The sequence below is a fragment of the Neoarius graeffei genome, chromosome 2 (genome assembly GCF_027579695.1).
Source record: "Neoarius graeffei isolate fNeoGra1 chromosome 2, fNeoGra1.pri, whole genome shotgun sequence".
Classification (NCBI taxonomy): domain Eukaryota; kingdom Metazoa; phylum Chordata; class Actinopteri; order Siluriformes; family Ariidae; genus Neoarius; species Neoarius graeffei.
The window spans coordinates 94,842,595-94,862,003 of record NC_083570.1 but is presented as its reverse complement, the minus strand read 5'-3'; the positions used below and the strand labels follow the sequence as shown (position 1 = coordinate 94,862,003).

General features: G+C 43.9%; 1 protein-coding gene across 4 annotated transcripts in view; it reads right to left on the bottom strand.

The window, feature by feature from the left end:
* Positions 1-19,409, bottom strand: part of med12 (mediator complex subunit 12) — a 178,759-nt gene that overhangs the window by 52,131 nt on the left and 107,219 nt on the right. For all 4 annotated transcript variants that reach the window (XM_060915213.1, XM_060915214.1, XM_060915215.1 and 1 more), the window contains exons 24-29: positions 17,645-17,752; positions 12,640-12,753; positions 10,142-10,296; positions 8,200-8,379; positions 336-407; positions 15-175 (exon numbers count right to left, since the gene is read on the bottom strand). In XM_060915213.1, the coding sequence (XP_060771196.1) occupies positions 15-175; positions 336-407; positions 8,200-8,379; positions 10,142-10,296; positions 12,640-12,753; positions 17,645-17,752 (790 nt within the window). The remainder of the gene's footprint in view (positions 1-14; positions 176-335; positions 408-8,199; positions 8,380-10,141; positions 10,297-12,639; positions 12,754-17,644; positions 17,753-19,409) is intronic.

The following is a 19,409-nucleotide window of genomic DNA, read 5'->3' as shown; positions in this document are numbered from 1 at the left end:
GGTCTCACACACACCTGAGCACTGGTTTGAGCTTGCTGGTGTTGTTGCTATTGGAGACGGAGCTGCTGGAGGCAGCTGAACCGTTCCAGGAAGGGTTACTGGAGTTCATCTCCGCAGACTTCTGGAAAACCTCGATGGTTGCCTTGGCAATGTTCTCCAGCAGGGAATAGAGCTCCTGTACACAGCGAAAAGGTGCCGCATTGAGATCTAATCTATAATCCAGTGTTCAATAGCATCAATATGATTAAAAACACCACATTTTTGGAGAATTTTTTTTCCCCATGAGCTCAATTCAAAGCATGCACATTTCTTACATTATTACGGAGATGACTTACGTTATTAGAACTCTGCTTGATCATGAGCTGGAGCTCAAGAGAAGACTGCCTCATGGTCCACTGGTCCAGGTTCTGCAAGAGAGTAATGGACGGCATGAAAGGACCGAGTGCAGGCAAAACCACGGGGAAGTGAAGGGGTAGAACAGAGGGTTGGTGTTAAGACGCACAGCTTGCACTTTACCATTTATACCACGTGACCATTTATAGTCAAAGAAATGAAGGCTTAAGGATGTTGGAAAGAAAATATTTGCACTTTGATATAAACCTCACATTTCTCATACTTCACGTCTTCAGGCCTCAACGTTAACTTCCGACACCTTAAATGGCCTTAAAAAGAAGTAGTAGTTTTTGCCCTCTTGAATTTCCTTTCACCCTAAAATTTTGCAGTATTTCGGCAAGTTTTCAAGAACACGGTTCAAGCCAGTACAATTGAGTTATTTATACAAACGTACATGTTTAAAAATAAATAAATAAATAAATATATATATATATATTATATATATATATATATATATATATATATATTTCATTTTTTAAAAACATTTCTGCAACAGAACAACAAGACAAGCGCTGAAAACATGAAACATAAATCAATATCATATGTAAGACTTACATACGGTACGAGTACATAATACATATTTTTATATAGAGTTTAGGACATGGGCGGCACGGAGGTGTAGTGGTTAGCGCTGTCGCCTCACAGCAAGAAGGTCCGGGTACGAGCCCCGTGGCCGGCGAGGGCCTTTCTGTGCGGAGTTTGCATGTTCTCCCCGTGTCCGCGTGGGTTTCCTCCGGGTGCTCCGGTTTCCCCCACAGTCCAAAGACATGCAGGTTAGGTTAACTGGTGACTCTAAATTGAGCGTAGGTGTGAATGTGAGTGTGAATGGTTGTCTGTGTCTATGTGTCAGCCCTGTGATGACCTGGCGACTTGTCCAGGGTGTACCCCGCCTTTCGCCCGTAGTCAGCTGGGATAGGCTCCAGCTTGCCTGTGACCCTGTAGAACAGGATAAAGCGGCTAGAGATAATGAGATGAGATGAGTTTAGGACACGACATACACACTTTGTAACAATGACTAGCGATATTGCAAAGATGAATTATAAAAACTAAAACCATTATAAAACAGGAGTCTGTACTGCCGTACTGTCTTATCGTTCAGCTTGCTGTTGCATTTAGGAGGAAATTAAACAACCTTTATAGTGTGGTTTGACTACTGGAGACACAAAAGCAAGTCTTTTCCCCATTGACTGAAAATTTAAAAAAATTATTATTTTTTTTTTTTTTACAGATGGGTCTGTCTCAGAAACTGGGTACCGTGGGGGAACCCCACTAAATATACTCACAGTCAATAAACTATACGGTTTTGACTGGTGATGTTGGTTTTAATTTGAAATAAAATGACGAAAGAAATAATACAGATAAAACTAAATCTTTGATGTGAATACTCTTCAGAATTTGGCAAAAATTCTGCAAATTTGTGGAAAAATGGCGGCTTGATCTGGGACATGATAAACGGTCGACGACATCGCGTTCCCTTAAAAAGGTTGAAGTCCACTGAAAAGTCTACAGTTATCACTAATTGTATTTTAAGTTGTAACTTTATCCACCTAAGGATTGGTGCGCTCTCAGAATAATCATAACCATAATAAAACATCATGCAACATATTTCATCACTGTCGTAACTCCATTTCCCGCAAACCCAAAACCAATACGATTGTGTTTTTTGATCTAAACGGAAAGCCTCAGGGTCGAGGTCACGACCTCACCAAAAGTAGTAACTTAAAATCACTACGCCATATAAACATTTAGTTAGAAATCTGCGATTTTATTTAAAACGAAAGCTGAAAGTTAGGTATAGAATATGTTTCTTACAGAAGATGTTACGATGGTAGCTGGTCTTGTATGAATTTCTGAGCTATGAAATGAGTCGTGGTCTATTTTTTACCGTAGCGTGTTATTTGTGTGCGGGGAAGGACACACATTAACAATTTGCATGTGTAGAATGGAATTTTCCACTCCAACAGTTAGAAGCTGATCGTGCTTCCATTGTCATTGATCGTGTAACCATGGTCAATTTCGATCAAACTTTTGATAGAATCTACGGCCAGTCATTTTGCCCCGCCCCCGCCTCGCGCTCCGTCCGGTGCGGTAGTGATGTCCCATTGCTCACGCGCCGCAGCAGAGACCCGCGCGACCTTCAGCCGGTACAGTCGCTGTTCTTTTACCAGCGCCGTTATTCTCATCTTTCCGGTGTGTTCTGGATTTTTCCATCGTGCCCTATTTCGCCAGATCAAATACCCAAACTGTATCATATTATTCATATTTAAGCGAATAATCAATTCAGTCATCATAACTTGGCATTTTTAACCCAAGCAATCAAAAAGAGGAAATTTATTCAATATTTTCACTCATCTGTGAAGGAGGGGCTTTAATTCTTCATGATGGAGTTATTTTATATGAAAATTAATTTTACAAAAGCATTTGAATTGTAATTAAAAAAAAAAAAAAATTCACAGTGGAGGCCAGATAAAGCAAGATACTATCTTTATTCTTATTAAACATGAAATAATGTTAATGATCTCGTTTTGTTGGCCATAAAACATGACCATAATGTCCCAAATGAGAGACCGGTTTCTGAGACGGACCCATATACACATGGACGTCCTGAAGTCAACCCGGGAAAACTTAGAGGGCACCAGCGACCGCTCGTAGTGATCGCTGAAAAGCACAAATGCCCACGCATGCCCGCCTGAAACGAGCCAATCAGAATCACCGTTACAAATCGGGAAGAAAAAAAACAAACAAAATGGAGATCACAGGGGATGGGAGGCGAGGATAGGATGCTAGTTAACAGGTCTTGTTTTTGGTAATGTACTTGCTCGAAAATCATTTTTGTGCTTGTGGGCCTGAATGGGTCTAACTCGCTAAAATATGTCTGCCTGAGCATCTTGGTCAGGCAAATTGGGCATTCGGGCAACGCCTCGGGTTGAGGCTTGTGCCTTATCGTTAAAGGGTGGACAAATCAGTCACCTGGGTGCCTAGGACAAGCAGATGCAGCTTAATTAATAAATTAATTAATGAAAAATAAATAAATAAATAAATTCATAGCTGTCCAGAAGAGAAAAACCCCCCCCAAAAACTCCTTACTGCCTTTCACAATACAAACTTTCTCATTTGGTATGTGTGTTTTGACGCATCAGTATCATTTCAGCGTTGAAACACTGAGCGACTCATCTCATGGCTGAAACGCTTGTCCAGTTTATTTTTGAGGTTGCATGATGTACTACGATAGAACCCTCTGGACAATCGTACAGCTACTATGTTACGTTTGTACAAATGCAATTAACTAGCAAACTAGTTCTACGTGTGTATTATTATGTGCTTACTGACGGAGTGAGCGGGCTGGAGGGAACGATATTAGACTTCGGGTCCTGCCGTACGGACCGAGCGCAGCAAGGTGTACAAATGACCAAGAGCCAGATGTTTTCCTCAATAGCCATTTTATCACATGACCTTTTTTAACAAACATTAGGTTAGGTTCAGGTTCTGTCTACATCTCGTAGGTTGGAGACCGCTTGCCACCAGCTCTCTCGGTTCCTGCTTCTCACAATCCCTTCAGCATTGGTATCGAGCCATTCTTTTACGTCATCCAACCAAACTCTCCTCCGTCTACCTCTCGCTCTCTTTCCTGGCACTTTCTCCATCAGCCCTTATCTAATGCCCGCAGTACCGGCTTTTCTTTTTCGTGGCTGTGGTCATCAGTTCTTGTTGTATTCCAACCGTCTCCAATACCTGTGCGTTACTCATCTTTTTCTGCCAACTGATCTTAAGTGCGTGTCGGTAACTCCACATTTCAAAAGCTCTCAGCCTGCGTATCAGGTCTGCCCTCATGGTCCAGCATTCCACATCATATAGGGCAGTAGATCATACGTAGGTTTTAAAATCATCCTCACGCTCGTTTGTTTCGATATCTTCAAGTGTGTCATCTGTAGTCTAGATTAGATTAGATAGCACTTTACTGATCCCTTTGTGAGGGTTCCCTCAGGGAAATTAAAATTCCAGTAGCATCATTATAGGATAAACAGAGAATAGAATAGAAAAAAAGAGAACTTCTAGATAAATTAAGTCTTTAGAAAACTTCTATATAAGTAAATTATTTACATATACAAATGTATTAAAAAGATTTGAAAAAAGTCCAGCAGGAGAGGTATTGCACATTGTCCGGTATTGCTTGTCGTCAGGCTAGGCTACTGTTCCTTCCCATCCTCCTGTTACCCCTCCTCCCCTCCAGAGAGGAGTTGTACAGTCTGATGGCGTGAGGGACAAAGGAGTTTTTAAGTCTGTTCGTCCTGCACTTGGGAAGGAGCATTCGGTCACTGAACAGACTCTGCTGGTTGCTGATGACGGTGTGCAGAGGGTGACTGGCATCATCCATGATGTTCAATAGTTTGTCCATAGACCTCTTCTCTGCCACCGTCACCAGAGAGTCCAGTTTCATGCCGACCACAGAGCCGGCCCGCCTGATCAGTTTGTCCAGCCTGGATGTGTCCTTCTTGGATGTGCTGCCCCCCAGCACACCACGGTGTAAAACAGGACACTGGCGACCACAGACTGATAGAACATCCACAGGAGTTTCCTGCAGATGTTAAAGGACCGCAGCCTCCTCAGGAAGTATAGCCTGCTCTGTCCCTTCCTGTACAAGTGGTTGGTGTTGCAAGTCCAGTCCAGCTTGCTGTCCAGCCACAGCCCGAGGTACTTGTAGGAATCCACAGCCTCCACCTCGACCAGAACTGGTCGTGACCTTGGTCTGGACCTCCCAAAGTCAATGATCAGCTCCTTGGTCTTCGAGGTGTTGAGCTGCAGATGGTTCCTGTTGCACCAAACAGTAAAGTCCCTCACCAGGCTCCTATACTCCTCCTCTCTGTCGTCACTGATGCACCCAACGATGGCCGTGCCATCAGCGAACTTCTGAACGTGACACAGCTCCGAGTTGTAGCAGAAGTCCGTGGTGTACAGGGTGAAGAGAAGAGGGGCCAGCACCGTGCCCTGGGGTGCTCCAGTGCTGCTAATCACAGGGTCAGACACGATGTCCTTCAGCCTGACGTACTGCGGCCTGTCGGTGAGGTAGCTGGAGATCCAGGTGACCAGGCAGGGGTCCACTCGCATCCTGTTCAGTTTGTCCTGAAGCATAAGGGGCTGTTGAAGGCTGGTGTTGAAGGCACTCAAGAAGTCCAAGAAGAGGATCCTCACTGTGCCATTTCCCTTATCCAGATGCGAGTGGGCTCGGTGTAGCAGGTAGAGGATGGCGTCTTCCACACCAACACCTGCCCGGTAGGCAAACCGCAGACAGTCCTGGGCATGTTGCACCTGGGGTCTGAGGAGGCTGAGGAAGAGTCGCTCCAACGTCTTCATCAAATGTGAAGTGAGTGCCACCGGTCGGAAGTCTATTGGACTGATCCTTATTCTACACTTGACATCTTCCACACACCTTGCATCCTGTGTGACCGTCGAACCGAGATACACGAATTTTTTTTGACTGCCTTGATCTGTTCTCCGTTCAGCATCAAAGACGCACTTTTTCCATCAGGCGACTTACTACCATTGCTTTTGTCTTTTTTGGATTTAATGTCATCCCATACTTGCCCTGTCCACCTTTTCAAGCATTTTGGAAAACGATCAACAATGGCGTGTGAAAAATGAAACAATCCATTTTTATTTGATCGACGGCATGTTTTCTTGTCTAAACAAGTGCATTTCTTTGCTCGAAAGGACCTTTTCTCCGTTTTCGACAAATTTCTGCTTGTTCAATTCGGCCTGTGTCTGATAAAATCACCTGGATAATAAAATTCACTTTGACTCTGCTCGGTTTTCAAAGTAACAATTCGGAGCAAAATGAAAAACCGGGTCCAGGGCCGCACACGGCTTTTTCCGGACCAGATTAAAAATAAATAAAATCAATCCATATCTGCCCAGTCGCATGACTTTTCCCACTGGTTTTATGAAGGGCGTGCACAGATCCGAATGGGTCCCATGATAAATGACATTAATAACGAGTCTGGGCTGGGTTCCCCAAAAACCTCTTAATGCTAAGAGCATCTTAATTAGGAGAGAGAGAGTTCATTGTGCTGCTCACTTGACCATTTAACGATGATCTTTGTGCTGCGATGCTTTTGGGGAACTCCGTCCTGTTAGGTTTCCAGGCAAACAAAACAAGACGACTCTGACATATCAATCCTTTGTGAATATATATTTTTATTCATTAAGCTAGTTTCTACCCAAATCACAATATATGTATGTGCGTCATATAACAAAGCCTTTTGCCAAGCTTCGAGAAATTCGTCCAAAAATTGTGAGAGGAGTTGATGTCAGAAGGAAAAAAAAAAAATACCCTCATGAAGTCGTCCAAGTATAATTTTGTTAATCAAGGGCTGGAACTCTGGGAAAATGTGCCCGAATTGAACGAAATTACAATATGCGTATTACCGACACAGAACAAAGAATCCTGCCAAGTTTCATGAAATTCCTGCAGAAATTCTAAGAGGAGTTGATGTCAGAAGGCGAGCGCGCTTCCCGGGACGGACGGACAGACGGACGGAAATCGCCACGACTTAATCCCCCTTCGGGCCTTTCGGCCAGCGGGGGATAAAAAGGTGTACAAACGCCGACAGTTACACTTACAATCACGAATCTATTCTCATACTGGTCAGGTTGTTTTTACATCGCTTCAATCGTCTCTCCTTTCAATGTCCATGGATGTTGCTATCTGCGTTGTTTTTATTTCTGTTGACACCCTTATGCCCCTTTTCCACCAAAGCAGTTCCAGGGCTGGTTCGGGGCCAGTGCTTAGTTTGGAACCGGGTTTTCTGTTTCCACTGACAAAGAACTGGCTCTGGGGCCAGAAAAACCGGTTCCAGGCTAGCACCAACTCTCTGCTGGGCCAGAGGAAAGAACCGCTTACGTCAGCGGGGGGGCGGAGTTGTTAAGACCAACAACAATAAGACCGCGAAAGATCGACATTTTTAAGCGGCGAGAAGCAGCAGCTGTACAAACGTGAAGTCATCCATTATTATTATTGTTGTTGTTGCTGCTGCTTCTTCTTCTTCTGCGTTGTTTTTACTTCGATATTCGTGCCAAGGTTTATTCAAACGTAGCGACGTAACTGACGTATACAGCGACGTAATGACGTGGCACCGCGAGCTATGGAAAAGCAAACTGGTTCTCAGCTGGCTCACAAGTTGAACGAGTTGTGAACCAGCACCAGCCCCGAACCAGCCCTGGAACCGATTTGGTGGAAAAGGGGTACTAATGACCTCGCCCGGGATGGAGGAATCCATCAGGGGGCGAGGTATTGTTTTCGGTGGGGTTTCTTTGTTTCCAGCATGACGGGAAAACGACTGGACCAACCTTCATCAAACTTTCAGGACAGACGGGCATTGGTCTCAAATAGAACCTCCAACATTTTGAGGGTCATCGTCAAGGTCACCAAAAAGGTCAAAATAATAGTTATTACAAATTTACGACATAATTCTATGGAAGGAAATCATGGCTCCTCTGAAAAGCTCTTTCATTTCACTTAAAAACAATAAAAAAAAAACCAAAACAAGTGCTACCGGGCGTGGTTTGTTTTGCCTGGCAACACTGAGGTTTTATTTGTACTGTATTATCAGTGTAATTTCTGTCTTGACTGGATCGCGACGCGATTCTTGTCTGATGTGCTGCAGAACAGGAATCTGCTGTAAACCAGTTTGAACCGAGTCAGGCCCTTTTAACTGGAACCGATGTGTTACTTTTAATCTTTTCCTGTACAATAAAACAAATGAAAAACGTGTCTTCTTTAGTAGCCATGCATGAGCATGTGCATCAGACCTGGAGGATGCGTTTGATGCGCTGTCTCTGAGGGTTCTCTCCTTCCTCACTGTCCAGCTGTCTGTGTGGGTAACAGATGAGCTGCAGCAGCCTCTGTGCCTGGATGTTCACCAGCACCGGGTCCTGAAGAGCACTGCTGTCCTCGGAGAGGGATTTGAGACAGCGCTCTCCGACCCACTCCTGAAACAGAGATGGACAATGAATGAATGGATGGATGGATGGATGGATGGATGGACGGACGGACGGTCTGCATGACATTTTATTTCAGATGAAGAGATCAGAGCCAGTGTTGGGTGCCATATCATGAAAGAGGCACATTATTTCAGTGTAACATACTTTTAAGTGCATATTCTGGACCAATTTCTTTTTTATATATATATATATATATATATATATATATATATATATATATATATATATGAAAGAATGTCCCTTTACACACTCATCCAGAAGGGTAATTTTACACAAGGCCATCTGTCTACAGCAGAAAAAAAAAATAAAACACGTCTGGAAAAATCCCAAGGGAGTCTGCAGCCAGATTCGTGACGTCACCTGTGGAAGCGCCAGCAGGCTGCGCGAGCTTTGCACGGTTTCAGTGCACAGCCTGTGTAGACCAAGCGCTCCCATTTCTCTCTCATTGTCCGGTCTTTTGGGAAACGATGAGTACTAATCCCATCAAGATTGGTGTTGCTACACCCTCCTACGATACATCTGTTAACCATTTTAATAATTACGCGATAACGTTGAAGAAATTTGCAGAAAACCACCAGGTCGTTTTCTCAAACAAACCAGCGCTGACGTAGGATTCAGAGGGAGGCGTCCCGCATGCGACGTCACGAAAATCAATGTTTGCCGGGAAATCCAAATGCCAAGTTTTTTCAGAGGCGGACCAATTCGCCTCAAATGGCTCGATTTCAACTGAATTTTTCTGGTATTGCGCAAGGTAAAAAAAAAAATTGCAGAGGATGCAAAATGTGACCCAAGTTTAATATAAAATAGGAGAATTACATTGGTCTTGCTCCTGAATTTACCCGCGATATACACTAAGCTAATACTGTTACTCTTTTGAAAAACATTACAGCAACATGAATAAACTGTTTAAATGAACAGCATTAAAGCGAGACTGCCTTTCAAAATTTTTCAAGTGTAGGTCATAAAAAGAATTTTTCCCGACACCATTATTTTTGTTTAGTGGACTGAAAGCGACTGAATTCGAATCACAGGCTTCAAATTTTATAATTATTATTTTTTTAAATAGGGCCACATGGCCCTAAATTCTCCACTATTTTTTCCTGCTTCACCATGACCCAATTCAAGATACTACATCATGCATGATGTGGTGGGCTTTCCCTGTTCATGCAAGGCATTGTGGGATACAAATTTGAAACCGGAGAGAAAAATGGAGGACGCGAATGAACCGTGAAAGACCGACTACAGTAACGGAAAGTGAGAAAAGATGCTACGTTATATACGAAGGAAAGGAAACGCAGGACCAAACTAATAAATATCGGCAGTCAGCGAGCACCTCGGTGTGATCAGCTGTTCGTTTAGCGACAGAATGATGTAACTGTCAGTGCACGATCAAGGTAAACCTGTAGATGGCAGTAATGCAACACTGTGGACGCCAGCTGCTGTAAAACCCAAAAGAAGAAGAACCTGCGCATGTGCACACGGACTTCTTCTGTCTGCACGAAGTGAGTGATTTCATGCACATTATTTGCTTTAATCCCATCAAATTAAACAACTTCCCAGCCACAGAATGGCCTGATTTTTTCTGAGATATTACAGAAATAAATATATATATATCGCAATAACTAAATTTCAGACAGAACTAAATTTCACCGATTTTATGAACTCGAAAGACCGTCTAGCTTTAAACTCTTTTACGTGACTTTTGCTGATCACCAAAACAAAAAAAGCAGATGCTCTTGTGGCTTCTCACCTGCTGACAGATGCTTTTCAGCACATACTTGGCGTAAACATCTAGGCTGGCTGTTTCTATGGAGATGTTGCGGCCCCCGGATTTTTTAGAGCCCATGTCATCCTCCCCGATGTCATCAGGGTGGGAGAAGCCTGAGCCTTTTAAGTCAGCGTCTCCTACAACACCACCACACACAAAAAAAAAAAGTTGACACAATGCACACTAATCCAGAGCCTTTACAACCTTACATTTAACAGAACGACTAGTCAGGTTTTAAAGGGGACATATTCTGAAACAACTCACTTTTACACTGCTTGCGCACATATGCATCCTGAGTGCCTACCAATCCACAAACTCTGAACTAAGACACCCGGTCAGTTTCTTTTGCTCTGCCAATTTCAGAAAACGTGTGCTTCAACAAGCTGTTCAGATTTTTCCCTTTCTATGTCACAAAGGGAGATTAACAGTTATTCCATGAAATCGAGTCGTACATGAGCTGATAGCTGACGAAGCGCGTAGCACCGAGTCGGCTATAATCCATGTACAACCCCGATTCCAAACAAGTTGGGACAAAATACAAATTGTAAATAAAAACGGAATGCAATGATGTGGAAGTTTCAAAATTCCATATTTTATTCAGAATAGAACATAGATGACATATCAAATGTTTAAACTGAGAAAATGTATCATTTAAAGAGAAAAATTAGGTGATTTTAAATTTCATGACAACAACACATCTCAAAAAAGTTGGGACAAGGCCATGTTTACCACTGTGAGACATCCCCTTTTCTCTTTACAACAGTCTGTAAACGTCTGGGGACTGAGGAGACAAGTTGCTCAAGTTTAGGGATAGGAATGTTAACCCATTCTTGTCTAATGTAGGATTCTAGTTGCTCAACTGTCTTAGGTCTTTTTTGTCGTATCTTCCGTTTTATGATGCGCCAAATGTTTTCTATGGGTGAAAGATCTGGACTGCAGGCTGGCCAGTTCAGTACCCGGACCCTTCTTCTACGCAGCCATGATGCTGTAATTGATGCAGTATGTGGTTTGGCATTGTCATGTTGGAAAATGCAAGGTCTTCCCTGAAAGAGACGTCGTCTGGATGGGAGCATATGTTGCTCTAGAACCTGGATATACCTTTCAGCATTGATGGTGTCTTTCCAGATGTGTAAGCTGCCCATGCCACACGCACTAATGCAACCCCATACCATCAGAGAGGCAGGCTTCTGAACTGAGCGCTGATAACAACTTGGGTCGTCCTTCTCCTCTTTAGTCCGAATGACACGGCGTCCCTGATTTCCATAAAGAACTTCAAATTTTGATTCGTCTGACCACAGAACAGTTTTCCACTTTGCCACAGTCCATTTTAAATGAGCCTTGGCCCAGAGAAGACGTCTGCGCTTCTGGATCATGTTTAGATACGGCTTCTTCTTTGAACTATAGAGTTTTAGCTGGCAACGGCGGATGGCACGGTGAATTGTGTTCACAGATAATGTTCTCTGGAAATATTCCTGAGCCCATTTTGTGATTTCCAATACAGAAGCATGCCTGTATGTGATGCAGTGCCGTCTAAGGGCCCGAAGATCACGGGCACCCAGTATGGTTTTCCGGCCTTGACCCTTACGCACAGAGATTCTTCCAGATTCTCTGAATCTTTTGATGATATTATGCACTGTAGATGATGATATGTTCAAACTCTCTGCAATTTTACACTGTCGAACTCCTTTCTGATATTGCTCCACTATTTGTCGGCGCAGAATTAGGGGGATTGGTGATCCTCTTCCCATCTTTACTTCTGAGAGCCGCTGCCACTCCAAGATGCTCTTTCTATACCCAGTCATGTTAATGACCTATTGCCAATTGACCTAATGAGTTGCAGTTTGGTCCTCCAGCTGTTCCTTTTTTGTACCTTTAACTTTTCCAGCCTCTTATTGCCCCTGTCCCAACTTTTTTGAGATGTGTTGCTGTCATGACATTTCAAATGAGCCAATATTTGGCATGAAATTTCAAAATGTCTCACTTTTGACATTTGATATGTTGTCTATGTTCTATTGTGAAAACAATATCAGTTTTTGAGATTTGTAAATTATTGCATTCCGTTTTTATTTACAATTTGTACTTTGTCCCAACTTTTTTGGAATTGGGGTTGTACGATGAGATTGAGTGGAATAACTGTTTTATTCTATCCACATTCACTGGATTTTGAGAAACAGAGCATTTTTAGTGTTATTTTTTGCAAATTTGATCGATAAAAACTTGATACAAAACGTCCGACAAAATCATTTCCGCTTAGAACTTAAACAAACCTCCCACCCGTGTCCATGGTGATATTTGAAGTAACCCCTCAGGATGTCAACTTAAGCAGGGACCAAACTGACACTGACATTGATATATCTGACACAGATATTTGACCAAAGTTTAATATAAAATAGGAGAATTACATTGATCTTGCTCCCAAATTTACCCGTGATAGGCACTTTAAATGATGTGCACCATGACTGCGACAAACAAAACCTTACCGAGCATGAAGACAGCCTTTAGGACAGCAAACACCGCACCCACTACGATGCTGTTCTGAGATGCAGCCAGCAAATGGCGATCACATGATGACCTGATGCCCACTGTGGCCTTATCTGAGAAAAACGATACCACATTTTATTCAAAAGGTTACAAATAAAAAAAAGTCATCCAAGATGTCCTGCCTGGTATATGATGCACTGAAAGTGCCTGTAAACCTTGCAGGTGCACATGTGACAAAATGTATGAATGTATGTATGCATGTATGTGTTACACACACACACACACACACACACACACACGTTCAAAAGTTTGGGGTCACCCAGACAGTTTTGTGTTTTCCATGAAAAGTCACACTTTTATTTACCACCATAAGTTGTAAAATGAATAGAAAATATAGTCAAGACATTTTTCTGGCCATTTTGAGCATTTAATCGACCCCACAAATGTGATGCTCCAGAAACTCAATCTGCTCAAAGGAAGGTCAGTTTTATAGCTTCTCTAAAGAGCTCAACTGTTTTCAGCTGTGCTAACATGATTGTACAAGGGTTTTCTAATCATCCATTAGCCTTCTGAGGCAATGAGCAAACACATTGTACCATTAGAACACTGGAGTGAGAGTTGCTGGAAATGGGCCTCTATACACCTATGGAGATATTGCACCAAAAACCAGACATTTGCAGCTAGAATAGTCATTTACCACATTAGCAATGTATAGAGTGGATTTCTGATTAGTTTAAAGTGATCTTCATTGAAAAGAAGTCTTTCAAAAATAAGGACATTTCAAAGTGACCCCAACCTTTTGAACGGTAGTGTATACAGTGGGGCAAAAAAGTATTTAGTCAGCCACCAATTGTGCAAGTTCTCCCACTTAAAAAGATGAGAGAGGCCTGTAATTTTCATCATAGGTACACTTCAACTATGAGAGACAGAATGGGGGGAAAGAATCCAGGAAATCACATTGTAGGATTTTTAATGAATTAATTGGTAAATTCCTCGGTAAAATAAGTATTTGGTCACCTACAAACAAGCAAGATTTCTGGCTCTCACAGACCTGTAACAACTTCTTTAAGAGGCTCCTCTGTCCTCCACTCGTTACCTGTATTAATGGCACCTGTTTGAACTCGTTATCAGTATAAAAGACACCTGTCCACAACCTCAAACAGTCACACTCCAAACTCCACTATGGCCAAGACCAAAGAGCTGTCAAAGGACACCAGAAACAAAACTGTAGACCTGCACCAGGCTGGGAAGACTGAATCTGCAATAGGTAAGCAGCTTGGTGTGAAGAAATCAACTGTGGGAGCAATTATTAGAAAATGGAAGACATACAAGACCACTGATAATCTCCCTCGATCTGGGGCTCCACGCAAGATCTCACCCCGTGGGGTCAAAATGATCACAAGAACAGTGAGCAAAAATCCCAGAACCGCACGGGGGGACCTAGTGAATGACCTGCAGAGAGCTGGGACCAAAGTAACAAAGGCTACCATCAGTCAGGGGCGTATCACCCGCGGGGGATGCGTACGTTTCATCCCCCCGACTTTTGTTGAAACACAATTTCATCCCCCGCACTTTTGTCAGATTAAAATGACATAATGAAAATTATACAGCTACTATAAAATGTGTAACAAGGAAGTAAACTATTGCCATAACGTTAGACAAAAAACAGCCACGCAACGGACTCAAAACAGTTTTTCCTCACCCGACCAATCAGCAGTTGCGTGAATATAATAGCCAGTTTGCGTAGCGTGCCGAAAGCGCTCAATAATACAGTATCTGTCTGCAGAGCCAACACCCGTTTTACCGCTCCTGATTCACCGTTCCAGGTTTGACGTCGCATGCGGTGCTTACTGTGTCTGGCTCTGCAGACAGACCCTTCTCAAAGCGCTTGCGATGCTGTCGTTCAGACAGTTGTCCCAAGCGCCATGCCCTAAAAGATTGTGTTAATTTCCATAGGACTATTAATGCTGTCCTCTTTTGTCGTGCAATATTGACAAGGATGCAGAAAAGGAAAAGGCAGGGGACGATTGACTCCTTTTTCAAGAAGCCCCAAGTAAGTTGACTATATTACCCCTGCACCTACAGGCTTGCAAACGTGCCACTACTTTGAGTAGCCTACTGCTCAATCACTCAACCACTGCACTCATTTCAAGATCGAGGATCCGTGGTGCACCAGTTTTATTTAAGGCAGTATTGATTGAAATGCTTAACGTTAGAAGCATACTAGCTGGCTAGAGAGAGAGAGGCAATATTAGCTATGCTAATGTGACTCATGTCGACTCGTGTGATTATCAAACGTTGAATGATCTATGGACCCTTTTCACGTGACGTCACGACAAACGCGGCCGCCATTTTGGACATGTACTACCAGTAGTTTACCACAGCCAGCATTGAGGAACGGCAGCAAAGAAAGTGTTTATTTTCAGCAAGACTTCCATCATGCCACTATATTGTTGTGCACCTGGATGTAGTAACCATCAACACACAAGGCAAGGGTTATCATTTTATTGGATCCCGGTAGATGCTGACCGACGGAGAAGATGGATAGCGGCCATAAACAGGAAAGATTGGCAGCCCTCGGCATACCAGCGCTTGTGTAGTGACCACTTTGTTGGAGGTAAGACGAATAAAATTAGCCAGAAAAGGCATTACATTGCTGTTAACATTCTGTGGCGGCGAGTGTGTAACCAAATAGGCTAAAATAACCCATTGTAACCTCTTTGTTCTTCTGTAGTAGCTATTAGCTAACGACATTAGCTAGCATTGTGTTCCTTTGCTGTTGGTAGACTGTAGGACAGATCAGAGGCAGTGTCCTACAAACAGCGCTTAATTTGAGGGGGAGCAAGCCGGAGCGCGCTCCGGAACCTCGGGCGTTGGCTCCGGCAGCTATTTACACTGGATCCGGTGATCCGACACCTCTTTTGACTATGTAACAAACAAACAAACAAAAAACCCCCCCCAAATAATTAAATTTAAAAAATGCAAGTTTATTTAGTGTTAATGTCTGATTTTGATATCTGCCTTGTTGGTGATTTCTCTCATGAAACGACATCCACAAAATATCTGCAGATGAACTTAATTTGCAGTGTTATTACAAAACATGCCCAGAAGCGCAGCGCCGCGCCCCCCCCTCTTTTTTTCCGCACCGGAGCCGCTCATCCTCTGCGCTCCGGGACCTCCCACTTTACAAATTAAGCACTGCCTACAAATAAGTGTTCAAAACAAGAGGAACATGTATTTGTCTCTTAAATCCAGGCCGTTCCCTGTAATCTGTAACACTGGGTTGGAGAAAGTAATGGCAAATAGCGAGTGCACAAACCGTAGAAGATAAACTGTACACAGCGCCAGGGCAGTGTGATGGTAAACGTCGTTCTCTAAGCCTGCCAACCTCAATTTTTGAAAATACCTCTCCCTCTGCTCGCCCTGTAAATGCCCTACGTCGCTGGATAGCGAAGGTGTTTTCTGCATCTCGCTCCTTTTTCTTGTATGTTCTCCGTTTGTCGTCTTCCTCGCATTCAAACCAATTCGAGCCGAAGTCCGCTACATGTCCAAAATGGTGGTCGTGTTTACGAAGGTCACGTGACTGAAAAGGGTCTATACACTGTATGACTTCTTGGGCTATGTGAAGTTTTTGGTTTTGTTTATATCAGTGTATACCAGTGTAGGCAGCAATACTAACATCTCGGTTATAGAACAGTATCCTGTTACCTAGAATTATCACTCAATACTTTTTGCCTTCACTTACTGAATAATTACATAGCCCTGGCAGTAACAACACCAAAACCCAACATGATCCATCTCTGCATGAAATGCAGAACTTGGCTGGAGTCAACTGGATTTATAGGCTTTCTGCTGTCCTCACTTTCATTTGCATCCATGGACCATGGGTATGAAAAAATTCCATATCGGTCATTGACAGTACATCACAGTGTACACGCTGGGTGTGTATATAGCCATAAACCGATTTCTAATGATCTGGCTTCCCCATTCCAGAACACCCCCACTTTTGGAAAGCTTGATCCGCCCCTGCCATCAGTAGCACACTACGCCGCCAGGGACTCAAATCCTGCAGTGCCAGACGTGTCCCCCTGCTTAAGCCAGTACATGTCCAGGCCCGTCTGAAGTTTGCTAGAGAGCATTTGGATGATCCAGAAGAGGACTGGAAGAATGTCATATGGTCAGATGAAACCAAAATAGAACTTTTTGCTAAAACCTCAACTTGTCGTGTTTGGAGGAGAAAGAATGCTGAGTTGCATCCAAAGAACACCATACCTACTGTGAAGCATGGGGGTGGAAACATCATGCTTTGGGGCTGTTTTTCTGCAAAGGGACCAGGACGACTGATCCGTGTAAAGGAAAGAATGAATGGGGCCATGTATCATGAGATTTTGAGTGAAAACCTCCTTCCATCAGCAAGGGCATTGAAGATGAAACGTGGCTGGGTCTTTCAGCATGACAATGATCCCAAACACACCGCCCGGCCAACGAAGGAGTGGCTTCGTAAGAAGCATTTCAAGGTCCTGGAGTGGCCGAGCCAGTCTCCAGATCTCAACCCCATAGAAAATCTTTGGAGGGAGTTGAAAGTCCGTGTTGCCCAGCGACAGCCCCAAAACATCACTGCTCTAGAGGAGATCTGCATGGAGGAATGGGCCAAAATACCAGCAACAGTGTGTGAAAACCTTGTGAAGACTTACAGAAAACGTTTGACCTCTGTCATTGCCAACAAAGGGTATATAACAAAGTATTGAGATGAACTTTTGTTATTGACCAAATACTTATTTTCCACCATAATTTGCAAATAAATTCTTTAAAAATCAGACAGACAATGTGATTTTCTGGATTTTTTTTTCTCATTCTGTCTCTCATAGTTGAGGTATACCTATGATGAAAATTACAGGCCTCTCTCATCTTTTTAAGTGGGAGAACTTGCACAATTGGTGGCTGACTAAATACTTTTTTGCCCCACTGTGCGTGCGTGCGTATATATATTAGTGTGTGTGTTACCTGTCTTGCTGTCCTGTGGACATGGATTTCTCTGAGGGGTTCTGAACAGGTGCAGCAGAATCCTGCAGGTCAGTCTGGCTCCTGGCTCAGAGTCCTGTTCACTACAGGCTGCAACACACAGACAGAGAAATAAAAGCAAGGTAAATAAGTCTGCCTGTGCAAAATTGCACAAAAACGGAGACATTTGGAAATACTGCTGGATCAGTTTTAGTTGGAAAACCCCAGGGTTGGCAACACGGTGGTGTAGTGGTTAGCGCTGTCGCCTCACAGCAAGAAGGTCCTGGGTTCGAGCCCCGTGGCCGGTGAGGGCCTTTCTGTGTGGAGTTTGCATGTTGTCCCCGTGTCCGCGTGGGTTTCCTCCGGGTGCTCCGGTTTCCCCCACAGTCCAAAGACATGCAGGTTAGGTTAACTGGTGACTCTAAATTGAGCGTAGGTGTGAATGTGAGTGTGAATGGTTGTCTGTGTCTATGTGTCAGCCCTGTGATGACCTGGCGACTTGTCCAGGGTGTACCCCGCCTTTTGCCCGTAGTCAGCTGGGATAGGCTCCAGCTTGCCTGCGACCCTGTAGAACAGGATAAAGCGGCTAGAGATAATGAGATGAGATGAACCCCAGGGTTGTGTTTTTGGTTTGAATGGCGCAGATATGGAGTCTTTTGGAAACAATGACAGAGACACCCACATTGGATCATATCCTGGGGAAACCATGGCCTAAAGGCCCGGTCCCACAATACCAGTGACGATAAATAAAATCAGTCCCCTGCAGTTTATGTGGTTGGTGCTCACACCAGACTGATAACAATACTCGGTCTGGGTTTATCTGTATCGGCGAGATTGCTCCTGGAGCCATGGGACCTGATCCCATAAAACATCGGACCAATCCGCTAATTGTTTACATGTGATGTCTGAGTACGTCCTATTCTCCCCAGGCATCTTTGTACATCCTTGTAGCATCATAAATCCACGCAATACCATCCATCCATCTTCTACCGCTTATCCGGATCCAGGTCGCAGGAGTAGCAGCCTAAGCAGAGCAGCCCAGACTTCCCTTTCCCTGGCCACCTCCACCAGCTCTTCTGTGGGAAAACCGAGGAGTTCCCAGGCCAGCCGAGAGATGTAATCTCTCCAGCGTGTCCTGGGTCTGCCCCGGGGTCTCCTCCTAGTGGAAAACCTCCTGACAAGGTACCCGAACCACCTCAACGGACTTCTTTCGATGTGGAGGAGCAGCGGTTCTACTCCGAGTCTCTCCCAAATGACCAAGCTTCTCACCCTGAGAATACCGATTCACCGATCAGACTATACCTAAGCCGCACGCATTTATTTCTGAGTGTCAGGACCAAGCAGTATTTTTTTTTTAAGACTTTTTTGGGCTTTTTTCACTTTTCTTAGATAGGACAGTGTAGAGACAGGAAATGAGCGGGAGGGATCGAGAGACGGGGAGGGATCGGGAAATGACCTCGGGTTGGAATCGAACCCGGGTCCCCGGATTTATGGTATGGCGCCTTATCCACCTGAGCCACGGCGCCCCCACCAAGCAGTATTATAGTCGGGATTATAGCTGTGGTGTGACGGCTCCAGACTGGAACTACATTCAGGCACAGGGATATAGTTATTGGTGGTGTGGGACCGGGCCCGAATGGTTAGAGAAGCGACTCTGGGACCAAAAGGTTGCTGGTTCGATTGCCCTTGAGCAAGGCACCTACGTAACCCCAAGTACTGTGGGTATGTCAGGGTTTTATTGTACATCAGTCTGGATACGAGCGTCTAC